The 14,999-nt window shown below is 60.6% G+C and overlaps 1 protein-coding gene across 5 annotated transcripts; it reads left to right on the top strand.

The window, feature by feature from the left end:
- Nucleotides 1-1,159: 1,159 nt before the first annotated feature.
- SEMA6C (semaphorin 6C) lies at nucleotides 1,160-14,302 on the top strand. 5 transcript variants are annotated; one of them, XM_075561746.1, is made up of 21 exons: nucleotides 1,160-1,413; nucleotides 3,375-3,424; nucleotides 4,178-4,267; nucleotides 5,091-5,256; nucleotides 6,589-6,703; nucleotides 6,989-7,052; nucleotides 7,179-7,235; nucleotides 7,847-7,948; nucleotides 8,132-8,222; nucleotides 8,387-8,506; nucleotides 8,638-8,726; nucleotides 8,964-9,181; nucleotides 9,435-9,566; nucleotides 9,885-10,037; nucleotides 10,226-10,399; nucleotides 10,631-10,777; nucleotides 11,014-11,091; nucleotides 11,215-11,270; nucleotides 11,782-11,826; nucleotides 12,174-12,269; nucleotides 12,721-14,302. In XM_075561746.1, the coding sequence occupies exons 4-21, from the start codon at nucleotides 5,145-5,147 to the stop codon at nucleotides 13,770-13,772; spliced, it is 2,901 nt and encodes a 966-aa protein (XP_075417861.1). In that variant the 5' UTR covers nucleotides 1,160-1,413; nucleotides 3,375-3,424; nucleotides 4,178-4,267; nucleotides 5,091-5,144; the 3' UTR covers nucleotides 13,773-14,302. The 5 variants fall into 5 exon arrangements, with proteins under 5 accessions (XP_075417861.1, XP_075417852.1, XP_075417869.1 ...); XM_075561737.1 differs by lacking the exon at nucleotides 4,178-4,267 and having other exon boundaries at nucleotides 1,161-1,413; XM_075561768.1 differs by lacking the exon at nucleotides 4,178-4,267 and having other exon boundaries at nucleotides 1,162-1,413; nucleotides 11,014-11,087; nucleotides 12,721-13,340.
- The last annotated feature ends 697 nt before the right edge of the window (nucleotides 14,303-14,999 follow it).

The following is a 14,999-nucleotide window of genomic DNA, read 5'->3' as shown; positions in this document are numbered from 1 at the left end:
CTGCCCTTTATGAAGTTTAGAGACCAGTATAAGGTGTGTGTCGGGGTGGGGGTGCCCACTCAGATAAAATTAAGAATGTCAATGTCTTCCAGGCCACCCACTTAACTGAGAATTTCACAAATGCCTTTTGTCCCAGCCCCACGCAGGCAAGAATCTTAGCAGGCACTAAGGTGGGAGCCAAGCAGTGCTGTTTGAAGTGATCTCATTCGTCCTCCACAGTGGCATTCCAAGAACCAAAGGGTCTTTGTGGAGGGTAGAGATGGAGAGGGAACCATTTTGCTGTCTGACGCGGTGCCTAGGGCTTAGAGCAGTTGGTTACTTTCTCTCTTGCTTTTAGGTCTCCGTGTTGCTCCTTGCTCCGTGTGATTTCCTGAGTCAGTTTGTCTCAGTGTCCGCGTCTCTCTTGGCTTCAGCCCTTCTCACCTGCCCCGCTCAGTCACAGCAACGGCCTGTCCACCAGCCACACGGACTCCCTGGCTCTTTAGCTCCTGGCCTGTGGCCCCAGCTCACAATGCTTTGAGAGGACGGAGGACCTCCTCCTTTCTCTTCCCAAACCTCAAATCCAGCTGCAAATCTGGCCTCCTTTTCGGGGCATGATGACCCAGAGAAGGCAGAGGGGAGAAAGAAATAAGGGGATTGAGGTAGAGAAGAGGGTAAAGGAGACGCAAATGGCTGGAGCCGAGTAGGGGAGAGCAGGGAGACCATCCCAGAGGAGGGTCGCCACGCTCCTTGGGGAGGTGAAAGGAGGGAGGGTCGCGCCCAGCCCAGCCTAACAGAGCTTCCTCCTCCCCTCCCCGGTTTCCTGTCTGTCTCCCCTCCCCACTTCTCTTCCTTCCTCTTTCGCTGTGAGAGTTGTCCCCACGGATTTCCCTGGTTAATATGTGACCCCTCCTCTGTCAACCTCTGCTTCTGTGTGCGTCTCCGCCTCTGTCCGGCTCTAAGTGACCCTGCGTGGATTTCTCTCCTTCTCCAGCTCCTCTCCGGTCTCGGGTTCATCCTCCCAGCCTGGCCCTTAGTGGGCGGGGCTCCCGCGCCCCGCCCCCGAGCTGTGCTATTGGAGAGAAGGTGCGGGGAAGGCGGGGCCGATCTAGCCTTCCGAGGCGGGATTAGCTGCAGGGACTCGGAGGCGGGCTGGAGGTGGGGCCGGCGGGAGGCGGGCGGGGCGGCTAGGGCCGGGCCCAGAGCTCCGGGCGGTCGCATTGTTTTCCTCCGGAGCCGCGGCGGGAGCGGCGACTGCGACTCGGACCCTGGGCTCGCCCAGCCTGGCTGCGCCCACAGCCCAGATCCAAGCTCCGTCCAAATTCGGGCACTCCGTACATCTCGCCAGAATCCCAACCACGGATCGGGACCTCGGAGCCGCGCGGGGCCGCTGCCATCCGCTGAGATCTCGATCCCGCTGGCCCAGATCTCCGAGCAAGTACCCCAGGGCAGGGATGGGGAGGGCCGGGGGCTGCTGCAGCCCGGGAGCAACCCTCCGAAGTACGAGAGGGACCGGGAAGGGTGTCGGTGTGCTGTGCGCCTGGCTGGCGGAGAGGGTCAGCGGAGTTGGGGTGCACGGAGGGAGTAGAGGGACCGTAGCGGAGCCCCAGCATCTCACTGTTGGCCGCAAGGTCTGGCCGCCTGTTTCGACTGGGTTTTCTCCGGGTGGCGTCTGGATTCGGGAGCGCAAAAGGGATTCTCTGAGGCGCGCACAGTAGGGAGGGTGGAAAACCTGGCCCCTGCCTTTCCCGGCAGGGAAACTCGGGCTGGGAGCCCGACTGAGAAGCGGACACTCTGGATGCTCCCGCAGGAAAGGCCAGGGGGACGCCTTGTTCAGGATCTCGGCAGCCCCACTGCCCTTGTGCGAGCGGGAATGGGAGCAATCCGCGGGCGCTGGCGTTGGCACAGAGTCAGGGACTGGGCCCCCACGAAACATCGGTCACAGCACCCCTCTCCTTCCTTCACCCCTCTCGGCCCGGGCTTTGTTAGACTGAGGCCCCCCCAAGGAGGAGAGCCGAGCGGATGACCGCGTCCCGAGCCCAGGGACCCCGCTCAGCGTCGGCCACCGACCCGCCCGCGTCGGCTCTCCCAGCCTTTGGCCCTGTGTCTCTGGCCTCCGAGACCCGCCTCCGCCATCCCACCCCCGCCCCGCGCCCCACTCCGTCTGCGCCTGCAGGCCCCTCAGCCCCTCCTCTCGCTAACGTGGCTCTGGGACCCGGTCCCGGCCCAGACTGCCACCCGCCCCTCCTCGGAGCCTCAGACCCAGTAAGGGGGCGGGCGTCGAGCCCCGGGCCCACGTCCTGCGCGGCTCCAGACACCTGGATTATCCTCGTGGGGGGCTTGGGTGGCAGGGAGGGTAGGTGCGCTTAGGAGCCGAGAGCTGAGGTGCGGCAGGGGGTGGGGTGTCTTCGAGAAGGGAACATAGCATATTGAGGCCGCTGGACACCTCCTCCACCCCCAAGAAGGTGGACTGAAGCGGCGGGCAGCCAGCCGAGGGGTTCCTGCTATTGTCCTCAGCTGGGACTCCTTCGGCATCCTTTCCCAGGCCCTGCCGGACTCTGGCTGTGACCCCGGCCACTCCCTAGAGGAGGCTGTGGGGGGACCTGGAGGAGCCAGAAGGAAGGGCTGGTTCCTCTTCTCAGCGAGGAGAACCTAGGAGAGGGAGAAAGGATGGCCTGCCCGCTCTCATTTGCTTCCTATTGGGAGCAGGAAGCAGCTGGGATTGGTCCCAGAGCAAAGTTAGCCTTCTCCAAACCAAGGGTGGGGCGGGGGCACTCAAACACTGACCCCCCCCCCCCAAGAACAGCTATGGTAAGCCCTCCTAGGCTGTATCATCTTTGAGACTGGGGGAACCCATGCGAAGGCCAACTAAGTGTTTGGAGAAGCTAGAGGGAAATCAGGCTGAGGTTGGGGGGTAGAGGAGGGCTGGGGGGAGCTGAGCTGGGAAGAAGGAATGGGCTGTGGGTGCTGCTATCAGAGCATTTTGCCTGGAAATGAAGAGCATGTAAATGAGATGCAAATTAGCTTCTATTGTCCCCAGCTAGGGCGCTTTCGCTAAGAAGGCTGCAAGCCTGCTTGATTTGGAAGGTTTTAATGTGGGAGTGGTCCCCTTGCCCCTGTAAACTGTCCTTGTCACCCCTTCCCACAAGGCTGGTCCAGAAGCTCTAGAGGTTTCTGCCTAGGGACCCTCCCTGACCCCTGTGCTCACACCCCTGGGCCTGCATCCAACCCCACAGGGGCAGCACCTTTGTAACCAGATTCAGCGTCCAGGGCCCTACATCTTCCAGAGAGGCGTCTCCCTGGCATGATCCTCAGCCGGTTGGTCCTAAATTTTCACATTTACTTTCAAGGGAAGTGACATGGGAGGTAACTGGTCTCTCCCCTTTTTCTGTCAGGTCAGAGGTCATCTATTTCCCTCAGACCCCCACAGGAGTCACCACCCCAGGTAAGGAAAGGGCAATGGGAGCAAGCATGGCCAGAGAGCGGGATGAGGGTCTGGCTCTTCTCCCCATTTGCCAGAGAACAAAGTTGTTTCCAAGGTGAAGATACTAGTTGCCCAGGGCAACTTGAGGGGGGGCAGCGGGGGAGGGTAGGAGACAAGCTGTGTCCCTTTCTCTTCTCTGGGGAGTGTCAGCATCCGGAAACATGGTGAGGAAAGGGAGGGAGGCCTGGCCTCGCAACACCAGAGGGTCCTTAGCTGGCTGGCTGCTCTGCCCCTGGGGAGGGGAGGGTCATCATTAGGTGTTCCAACGCCTTCCCCTCCTCCAGGTCTCAAGGGACCCCACCTGACGTCAGCCTCCCCACCAGTGACGCCGGCCTGGGGGGCACTTGGGTTCAGGCTACGAAGAGTAGAATTGCTGGAGAAATGGGAAGGGGCTAGGCATGGTGGGAGCCCCAAGGTCTCCTCTACAGGAGCCATGGTGGGATGGTAATCGGATTGGTGTGGGATCACTGCTCACAGACAGAAATGATTCTCAACCCTCCTGACCTGGTTTCTCAAGCCTCCCTTCAATTTCAGGGGGGAAGGCAGGAAGCTGGGGTCTCCTCGCTGTGGGGCTCAGCGAGGTCCTCTGGCTGTGGGAGGCTGATGGGTGGGAGGGAGGCCTGTCTCACCATCCTTTCCACCGTTTCCATCTTTTCCTGGACTTTGGGCTACAACTGCCTGCCTGTCATTGAATTATTTATATTTCACTTGCAGAGGCCGCCCGACGGGGAAGGGAGGGACGAGGGCACATGCGGCCATTTCTTTCTCCAGTGCAGCCCCTTCTAGTCCTGGCTCCTTATAAGGGTGGGTTTGCTCCTCCCCCCACCAAGTACATGCCTGGGTTCTCAGGAGCCAGGGAGCAAGCAGGGGGCTAGAGAGGCTGGGAGGGGGCACAGTGGTCGGGAGACAGCTGCAACCAGAGCTAAATTTAGCCTCTGATTTGGCTTTGATGCAGATGCATTTTTGGCTAAGACACCCCTCCTGACTCCCCTCCCCAGTGGCGGGAAGGGCCCCTGAAGCAGAAGCTGATGTAGACCAGGGCCTCGACCCCCAGGCTGCTCCCCTCCCCTCCCCTCCACTTTTGTTCCTTCCTCAACCCTAAAGAGGAGAGTGGCTGCCTCCCAGCTGCCTGTGCCCGGCCTCTGCCTGCACGGCTCCCAGGGTGCTGTGGGGGTCTGCAAGCGGGAGGCCGATGTGGTGCCCTCTGCTTCCTCCCAGTGCCAAGGAGTCACTATTTATAATTTTAAGGCTTCAGTATCTAATTATAGCCGAGAAGGGGTTAGCAAGAGGGGGGCCAGGAGGTGTCACCTACCGCATGTCCCAGGCCCAGTCAGGAGAGAGGAGGAAAGGCAGAGTGAGAAGGCCAGGAGGGAAGCGGGTGTGTCTTGTCCTTACCTGGGGTCATCACCAGCCCTCCTCCCACCAGCCAGTTGGACCGGGCAGGGCCTTGAGTGATGGTGACAGCCGGCAGGGGGCCGGAGGCAGTGCCAGAAAAAGGGCTCTTCCACTCCCCTCCCCCTGCCCCACAGGGTCTTCTGGGGATAGACCAGGGAAGGAGCCTGCTCAAGTCAGGAGTAGGGGGGGGGCGTGGCTCCTTTCTCACTTTTCTGTCTCTCTCCCCATTCAGGGCCAGCATATGGGTGAGGGGGCACCCCCTGGGGCCTGAGCTGCCCCGCACAGGATGCCCCGTGCCCCTTACTTCATGCCCTTGCTGCTGCTGCTTCTCTCTCTGCCCCATACCCACGCTGCCTTCCCTCGGGACCCCCACCCACTGCTGAGCTCCGACCTGCAAGGTGAGTCCCCTGAGACCCTGCGCCCTCTGTGGGAGCTCAGCCCTCAGTCAGAGACAGCTGACAGGCTGACCAGCGGGAGGGGGGGGGGTTGGGGGTGGGGAGGACAGGAGAGCTGCAGCCGGTCACCTCTCATCCAGGGCCTGGTTTCATCATGTAGCGGCAGTGTCATGTGGCAGCTGGGCTGAGAACATGACTTTCAGCCAGACCAAAGCTTAGCAAGTTTGAATCTCTGTGAAGTTTCTCACCAACTGCATGACCTTGCTCGAGTCATTTTATCTCTCATTGCCTCAGTTTCCTCATCTGTGAAATGAGAATAATAATAGTATTGTGCCTCAGAGAGCTATTTAGGGATTGGATGAGGTAATGCAAGCTAAGTGTTGAAAACACTGTCTGACACAGATTAAGTGCTTTATATATATATTTGCTATTATTATTATTAGCAGCTACAAAACGAAAGCATGAGGCTAGCTTTGGAGTTCCCAACACCTCTTAGCTCCCTCTCTACCACGGGTGCCGCCAGCTAGCCTCAGCCCCACCATGATAAAGATCAGAACTCCACTTTTCCTGATTGGCATCTATATGTGGAACCCCTTTACACATGGAAGAGTAAGAGTCGTGTTGAGGGTGGAGGTTACTGCAGTCGGGTTCCTGGGGGTACTTGTGAGGGGATATTAAGATTAGCAAACATTCCCATGTGCCGGACAGTTTGGGACACTTACGAATGTTAAATCATCTCACCCTGAACTCTGGGCTTCCAGGTCAGGGTAGGTGGACACTACAGTTGGTCAGAAGGGACAGAACTCTGGGCGGGCAGGGCTGGTGGAAGTGTCAGGGTCTTGCGGGGAGGGTGCAGAAGGCGTTGGGAGAAATGGGGAGGGGGAGGTTGTGGCGAAGTGAGAAAGTGTACCATGTGGGAGAGGGGATTACGGTCCAAGAAGGGATTATTGGATTAAAGTCTGGAATCAGAGCAAACCTGCTCTGAATCCTGGTGCCTGCCCCCATCACGGAGCCTGGTGATGCAGTTGGTGGTTAGAACCCAGCAGCCCCTCTGTGGAGAGGCGGCTTTGGCGTTGTGTCTATAAAGGTCCAATAAAAGCAAGCTTTGGGAAAGATCACAGGCTCGGAAACCCTGTGGGGGAGAAGTGTCAACCCAGTGCCTGCAGAGATGAAGTGCTCCAGGTTAACTGCTAGTTTTAGGGCACCTCACACCTATCCCCATGTATCCACTACGTCCACAGCGTGTCGTCCCCTCCTACCCTTGTGTGGTTGCAGAAGATCTTGGTCCCCCATTGTTGTGCTATCCTCAGCACCCCGTCTTCCTCTGCTCTCTAGGTACCTCCCCATTATCCTGGTTCCGGGGGTTGGAGGATGATGCGGTGGCTGTACAACTTGGGCTGGATTTTCAGAAATTTCTGACCTTGAACCGGACCTTGCTGGTGGCTGCCCGGTAAACTGGCCGAGGCACATGTGTGGGGAAGATATGCATGCTCCTGGGCAGACATGAGACCTGCATGGCCACTGCACCATCTCGCAGGGGACACATGCAGGTGCACAGGCCACAGGACATGGGCATCCCTGGACCCAGAGCATCCAGTAAGGGGGAGGGCACAGGGCAGGCAGCCCATGCTGTTGGCCTCTGAGTAGCTGAACGTGGACATGGAGAAGGGGAGGACTCAGGAGCTCAGGTGGATGCCCTGACTTGGCCCTGATCCCTCCTTACCTACCTCTTCAGGGATCACGTTTTCGCCTTCGATCTTCAAGCCCAAGAAGAAGGGAAGGGGCTAGTGCCCAGCAAGGTAAAAGGCTGTGGGGACAAGGGGTAGGCACGGAGATGAGGCTGGGAAAGGCTGAACGAGGGTTAAGTGGGTGGGAAGGACCCCAAAGGTGCCATCCTGTGAAGTGATTCTCCTCCTTCTCCTCAGTACCTGACATGGAGGAGCCAGGATGTGGACAACTGTGCTGTACGCGGGAAGCTGACGGTGAGCCGCAGGTGGCCTGCCAACTCCAAGGGGAGGAAAGGACTTCCCGGCCCCAGGCTCTGTCCAGTCCTTCACCAGGCCCTCGTTCCCACCCAGCTTTCCCAACCCAGGCCTCAAAGGAGAATGGGAGCAAGGGGGAGTGAACCATGTTTTGCATACATTATATACACGGCAAGAAACACTGGTGGCATCGTGACTACTCATTGGGCTGTAACCCCATGGTCGGCAGTTCAAAGCCACCAGCCGCTCCGTCGGAGAAAGATGAGGCTCTCTACTCCTATCAAGTTAGTCTTGGAAACCCACAGGGGCAGTGCTATCCTGTGCTACAGGATCACTATGATCTGACATCAACTCGATGGCGGGGAGTGAGCGAGGGATAGGCACTTCCTAAGACACACATACACCTGAGAAATAGGTATTATTGGTCTCAGGAAAGGAAAGTGGGTCACAGAGAGGTCTGAGGATTTGCCTGAGGCCACAGTTAGGAATGACTTAGTTGGAACTTGATCTCCAGTTGCTCTGACTGGCTCTAGGGCAGCAGGCTTCCTCCCTGTGGCCTCTCATCCCAGCCCGGGACCCTTGCAGCTGACCGGGGCTCTGGGGTTCTCTAGGACGAGTGCTACAACTATATCCGGGTGCTCATTCCCTGGGACTCCCAGACGCTCCTCGCCTGTGGAACCAACTCATTCAGTCCTGTGTGCCGAAGCTATGGGGTACGAAGGGGGTGGGTGGGAAAGTCACCGTGGGAATGGGGGGAGAGCCTCATGTGGCCACTGTGATGGGCAGGGACCAGGCCCTGGGGTGAGGGAATGGGAGTGTGTGTGTGTGTGGGGGGGTGCACAAGGACGTGAGGAAATCGCTTATGGAGCCAGACTTCCTTTTCCCTTGGCCCACAGATAACTTCGCTGCAGCAGGAGGGTGAGGAGCTCAGTGGGCAGGCTCGCTGCCCCTTTGATGCTACCCAGTCCAATGTAGCGGTCTTTGCAGGTACAGCCCCGGGCCTGGAGGAGGCGGGCATGCGGCTGGAGGGCGCTCCCACTGCACACCTTCCCCAGCCCCTCGTGGCTCTGAGTGGAGGGAGGAGGCAGGGATTGGGCCAGGTCCAGGATGCAGATCCCTAATCCTGGCCCTAAACTCCCTGTCCCTTCCAGAGGGCAGTCTGTACTCAGCCACAGCTGCGGACTTCCAGGCCAGCGATGCTGTCGTTTACAGAAGCCTAGGGCCTCAACCCCCACTTCGCTCCGCCAAGTACGACTCCAAGTGGCTCCGAGGTCAGGGCGGGCCTCGGGGAGGGAGGCTGCTCCTGGGGAACTGGATGAGACCTGTGGGGGGACAGGGCATGGCTGTAAACGGGTCAAGAGTTTCTGAGGCTGTATACTCTTCCTGTCTCTCCCTCCCTCAGAGCCTTATTTTGTCCATGCTCTGGAGCATGGAGACCACGTCTACTTCTTCTTCCGAGAGGTCTCTGTGGAGGATGCGCGGCTGGGGAGGGTAAGGAGGTGGGCATCACGGGTGGGGATTTAGAAGGGTCTGCTGGATTCCGAGGCGCCTGTTCCGTCAAGGGCAAGCTCTTGACCGTGTTCGCAGCCCCGTGGATCTGCTCTGTAGCCTCCCCTCACCTGTGGCCCAGACTGACTCTCCACATCGTGCCTTCTGTGCTCTACAACGGGGCTCCTAATGTGACTGCAGGCCTTTCGCCCAATGGGTCCTGACTCTCCCTCCCCCCAGGTGCAGTTCTCCCGTGTGGCCCGTGTGTGTAAGCGTGACATGGGGGGCTCCCCTCGGGCCTTGGACCGTCACTGGACTTCCTTCCTGAAGCTGCGGCTCAACTGCTCGGTCCCTGGGGACTCAATCTTCTACTTTGATGTGCTCCAGGCCTTGACCGGGCCTGCGAACCTGCATGGCCGCTCCGCTCTCTTTGGGGTCTTCACAACTCAGACCAATAGGTTGGTACAGGACTGACTAGTGTGTCCCAGTGTGTCCCCTTGCCCCACCAGTATCCACGCTCCCCTTTCAGACTCCTGATGGGGGCAATGAAGGGAAGCTCCAGGCAAAGCCAGTTTGAGTTTCTGGCCACCTCTTTGTGCCCCCATCCCCACCCAGTCTCCTACATGTGGTGCATGAAGCACAGCTTGCAGTGATATCAGGGGCTGCTTCCTTCTCCCACACCCAGCCTGCATCCTTCTCTGGCCCCCCTAGCATCCCTGGTTCTGCAGTCTGCGCCTTCTACCTGGATGATATCGAGCATGGGTTCGAGGGCAAGTTCAAGGAACAGAGAAGTCTGGATGGGGCCTGGACCCCTGTGTCTGAGGATAGGGTCCCCTCACCCAGGTACCTAGGATGGGCTGGGCTTGGGGACAGAAACAGAATCCGTTCCCAAAGGGGGATTGTGAAGAAGGGGTATGGTATACAAGGCCTAGGGAGAGGGCTGTATTGGGTTAACATGAGGAGAGCCCAGCCCCACTTCCAAGGTTAGGTCCTGAGAAGGGGTGGGCAATGGACTGGAGGGCTGCCATAGAGAAGGGAAGGGTGGGGTGCCTGTGGATAGGAGGACCAAGGGTTTCGATCATGTTTGGGAGTTGGAATGGGGTGGGCAGAGATGACTCAAGCCAGGGCTCTAACGCTGCCCCCTTCTCATGTGCCCACCAGGCCGGGGTCCTGTGCAGGAGTGGGTGGAGCTGCCTCGTTCTCCACTTCTCGAGACCTCCCCGATGCCGTGCTGACCTTCATCAAGGCCCACCCGCTGCTTGACCCTGCCGTGCCACCTGCCACCCATCAGCCGCTGCTCACCCTCACCAGCAGGTACAGGTGGCCCTCTGCCCCCTAGCCCCATTCTTCCATCTCTCACCCCAAAAGGTCGGTGGCACCGGTGAAGGAAGAACTTATGAAAGCGCCAGGAAAGAGCTGAGAAGGAAACACTGGGATGTGGGGATGGGGATGGGGCCGGGGCCGACACCTCACTTTCCCCTGACTGAGACTTTTCCCTGCAGGGCCCTGCTGACCCAGGTAGCTGTGGATGGGATGGCCGGTCCCCACAGTAATACCACAGTCCTGTTCCTTGGCTCCAACGATGGGACAGTACTGAAGGTGCTGCCCCCAGGGGGGCGACCTGGGGGAACTGAGCCCATCCTATTGGAGGAGATTGATGCCTACAGCTCCTCTCGGTGAGGCTTATGGGGACAGCTCTCCCTAAGGCAAGAGTGGGATGGGAGATGGCTGGTGAGATGGTGGCGGTGGCCTGAGAACTCCAGCGCTGACTTCTTGTAGTGGGATGGGGGCTGGCGCTTGGCAAGACTGGAGGCTGGTGGGGCAGGGGGGCCCCGTGGATTGTGCTCAGCTGCTATTGCTCATCTTCTGTTGTCAACTCACCCACCTGACTCCTGGCCTCACCCCAGGTGCAGTGGGAAGCGGTCATCCAAGACAGCACGGCGGGTCCTGGGGCTCGAGCTGGACACTGAGGGTCACAGGCTTTTTGTGGCATTTTCTGGCTGCATGATCTACCTCCCTCTCAGCCGCTGCACCAGGCATGGGGCCTGCCAAAGGTGAGAGGGATCCGAGCCCAGACCCTTCCTGGACAAGCTCCCTGGGACCCCCAGGAACACAGGTCTCAGGGGAAGCCAAGGAAGGGGCTGTTTCTGCCTCAAGCATGTGGGGACTGGAGTAAATGCACTGGGAATCTAGGGCTAGGAGCCTCTTGGTGTCAGGTGAGAGTGAGAGAGACGGGGGTACAACGGGATTAGAGTGGTGGGGTTCCCAGTCTCACATGACTTTTCCCTAGGAGCTGCCTGGCTTCTCAGGACCCATACTGTGGTTGGCATAGGTCCCGAGGCTGTGTGGATATTCGGGGACCTGGTAGGTAAGTGAGGGACCCCTGGATCTCCTGAGGAGAAACGTCCCCATCACTAAGGATACACTGAGGGCTAAGGTAGGGGGATGGGGCAAGAAAGAACTGCACTGAGCCATTTCCCTTTCCTCTTAGCACTGATGTCATTCGGGTTGGGGACCAGGAAGCCACAGACGATGGTGACTGCCAAGGTAAACTTAAGGGGTAGCTGCAGATGGCAAATGGTTCAGGTGGCCGCTGTTTTATCTAGGACTGTTTGCTGTAACAGAAGTGCCACAAGTGGATGGCTTAAACATTTGTTTCCCCAGTTTAGCAGTTCAGGGTGGTGGGTCTCGTGAAAGACCCTTGTCACTTTTAGCTTTGGCTCCTGGGCAGTCTTCAGGTGGCTTGGGGCCTCTCTTCCCCCATGTCTGCTTTCTAGTTTGCATTTAAATCTTTTACATCTCAAGAGATTGACTCAAGATACACCAGACTCAAATCTGATTCATTTAACATAATAAACACAACCCCTTTCCCAGCAGGCTGGTAACTGACCACAAGCATAGAGGTTAGGATTTACAAATATTTGGGCGAGACTCCCATCAGTCCATAGGACAGCCACCATCTTGGCCTTCAGGAACTCATGCCTTTAAAGCTCTCCTGTGGTACAGTGGCCCCAGCAGTTCTTCATGAAGTTTCCCTCCCCCTCTCCCTGCTTTACAGATGGAGCTACTGGGAGTCAGTCTGGCCCAGGGGATCCTGCGTATGGTAAGTCCTCTTGTCTCTGCTTTCCCTTCCCTTACTCAGTTTCCACTCACCCGAGTTTGGGCTCCACGCTGGCAGCAGGCCAGCACACCGGACCCCCTGAGAGAAATCGCAGGACATGGGTCTGCATCCTCCAGATGAGCTGGGCACATAGTAGGGTGCTTAATAAATAGCTTTTGAACAACGAAGTGAGTTCCTCTCCTGCATGACGAACCCTCCCCCACACCCACCGGCAGCGAGAGTTCAAGAGGCCTGGGTTGTGCAAGGTGGGGGAGAAGGGAGGATCCTGCATGGGTGTCAGGGGGTGCAAGCACGGGCCTCACTGGCTCTGACCTGGTCTCTGTCACCAGTGCTTCTGGGTCCTGGCCCTTCCCCTGAGACCCCCAGCCCCCTCAGTGATGCCCACCCCCGGCCCCAGTCTTCCACTCTTGGAGCTCACACTCAGGGTAAGGGGGCTGGCTGGGAGGGAAGTGAAGTGTGTGGCTGCTGATTCTTGGGAGAATCCTAAGCCCTTCCACTGACTGCCTGGTGTGCGGTGCTCACTAACGACCTTTTAGAGCATCCCCTCCCCAAACAGATGTGACCATCTCAGCTCTACCTCCCGCCCCGGCGACAAGGCCCGAGCTGAGATGGGGGCCTGCACCCGCCCTCCCCAGTCCAAGCTCTAGCCTGTGTGAGGCAGAGTGTGATGGGCTGTGTGTGTTGGGGGGTGGCGGGAGGGGGCAGAGGCGGGCCCCGAGTCCGGGGGAAGGTCCAGGCTCTGGAGTGTCGCTGAGCCCAAGAGCAAGGTTAGATGTCTTCCCAACTTGCCTGGGCGCCGGCTAGGCCCAGCGCCCTTCAGCGGACTGCGTACCCTCCGCCTCCCGCTGAGCCTCCCTCCTCCCTCTCGGTCGGCAGGCGTGCGCCGGGACCTCCTCCCAGCCTCGGCCTCCCCTTCCGTCCCCGTCCCACTCCTCCTGGCCAGCGTGGCCGCAGCCTTCGCCCTGGGCGCCGCGGCCTCAGCCCTCCTGGTCTCCTGCGCCTGCCGCCGCGCCCACCGACGCCGGAGCAAGGACATCGAGACCCCAGGGCTCCCGCGCCCTCTCTCCCTCCGCAGTTTGGCCCGGCTGCACGGCGGGGGCCCAGACCCCCCGCCGCCGTCCAAGGACGGAGACGCGGCCCAGACGCCCCAGCTCTACACCACTTTCCTGCCTCCCCCCGAGGGCGTGCCCCCGCCGGAGCTGGCCTGCCTGCCCACCCCGGAGTCCACCCCCGAGCTGCCAGTCAAGCACCTCCGCGCCGCCGCTGCCGGGGGCCCCTGGGAGTGGAACCAGAACGGCAACAACGCCAAGGAGGGCCCGGTCCGCGCGCGGGGCGGGAATCCGACGGGCGGCCCCGCGCCGCGCGTGCTGGTGAGGCCGCCGCCGCCCGGCTGCCCGGGGCAGGCCGTGGAGGTCACCACCCTGGAGGAACTGCTGCGCTACCTGCACGGCCCGCAGGCGGCGCGGAAGCGGGCTGAGCCCCCGCCGCCCGCGCCCTTCACCTCCAGGCCGCTCCCGCCCGAGCCCGGCCCCGCCCCCTTCGCCGGCTCCAGCCCCCTCCCCCGGGAGTGCGCCCCGCCCCTGAGGCTCGACGTGCCCCCGGAAGGGAAGAGCAAGGCGCCCCCCACCGGCCGGCCCGCGCTCTCCGCCCCCGCCCCGCGGCTCGGGGTCGGGGGCACGCGGAGGTTGCCCTTTACCCCTCAGCGCGCACCACCCGGCCTGCTCACGCGAGTCCCCTCGGGAGGCCCCTCCAGGTACTCCGGGGGTCTCGGGAGGCACCTGCTGTACCTGGGCCGGCCCGAGGGCTACCGGGGCCGAGCCCTGAAGAGGGTGGATGCCGTCGAGAAGCCTCAGTTGCCCCCGAAGTCGCCCCTCGTCAGCCCCTCCTCCCAGCCGGCCCTGACGAATGGCAGCCATTTTAACTTTTGAAGGGCGGCGCCCGCCGGCCTCCAGTGGGGGCGCACCCCCCACGGCCGTGGGCGTGGACGCCTGGCCAAGGACTGCACCCCGCTCCCGGCCTCCCCGGTTGCGCACCGCCAGCCATCCTGGACTCTGAGAGTCTCCGGGGCGCCTCCCCGGCTCGGGTTTATTTATTGACCGTCTTTCCCCTGCCCTCGAGAGAGGAGTGGGAGGTGAGAAGCCCGTCCCCTCAGTGAGCCAGCTTTTCGAGGGGCAACTGGCGACTCCCACTCCCCCCTCCTTAAGAGCCAAGCTGCCTTAACTCGCTCCTCCGGGTTTCCCCCATGGACCGGCCCCGGGCGGGCCGCGTGGCGGACTGACTGACTGACGGGCGGGGGCCACGCGCCTAGTGCACAGTCCCCGGCCTCCCAGGACGTCCCTCCTCCTACTGTGTAGGAGCCTCGGCTTCCCAATACAGCTGTGTCCCGAGCCCCGGCCTGCCTTTACTCGGAGGGGCGGAAGGGCGGCGCGGGGATCCTCGGCGCGGCTTGGCCCCTGAACCTGCCTTCTGCGCGGCCTTGAGCGCTCTCCAGAGTAATTGGGATGGCTGCCGTCCCAGCGGGCTTAATCAGGAAAGGTTTCCTGAAGGAGGCCAGCTACGATGTGGTGTGTGGAGATGAGCGAGGGCCCAGGAGATCCACAGTGGAGTTTAGCGGGAGGGCACGCAGCACGTTTCTGGGCCGAGAAAGAAGGGATTCGGGGTTTCGTAATCGATGCTAGCTAGCGTGCGTGCGTGTGTGTACATGTGTCTGTGTGTTGCACACCAGAAAAATCTTGGCCTAAGGAGAATTTGGCCGGAAGAGTCTCTCTCGGGTCGCAGGAGGGGTAGGGGCAGCAGCTGGTAAATGCAGAAACCGCGCAAGGCTGCAGGCCCTGCTGAAGACGGGTTGGCCCAGCAAAGCCCTGGGGATCCTTTTCCCTGCAGATGGAGGGCGGGGAGGGTCGAGAGCTGGCCTTCGGCCTCACGCATGCGTAGCAGCTGCCTCGCCAGGGGCCTCCGGGCTGGACTCGGGGCAACTAGAAAGTGGCGGTCGTGTGCGTCCCTTCCCCGGGCTGCGGCTGGCTGTGGTTTGCTGCCCGTAACCCCGGGGACCAATAGGAGGGGCGAACAGGACCGCTTGCCCCGCCCACCACCCCTTGCGGTAAGGCCACTACGGCCTCGCGCGGGCGGTGGCCGCTCCTGTGGGTTTACCACTA

The sequence above is a fragment of the Tenrec ecaudatus genome, chromosome 1, assembly GCF_050624435.1.
Source record: "Tenrec ecaudatus isolate mTenEca1 chromosome 1, mTenEca1.hap1, whole genome shotgun sequence".
Taxonomy (NCBI): domain Eukaryota; kingdom Metazoa; phylum Chordata; class Mammalia; order Afrosoricida; family Tenrecidae; genus Tenrec; species Tenrec ecaudatus.
The sequence above is the reverse complement of the archived record's forward strand: the minus strand, read 5'-3'. Positions and strand labels throughout refer to the sequence as shown.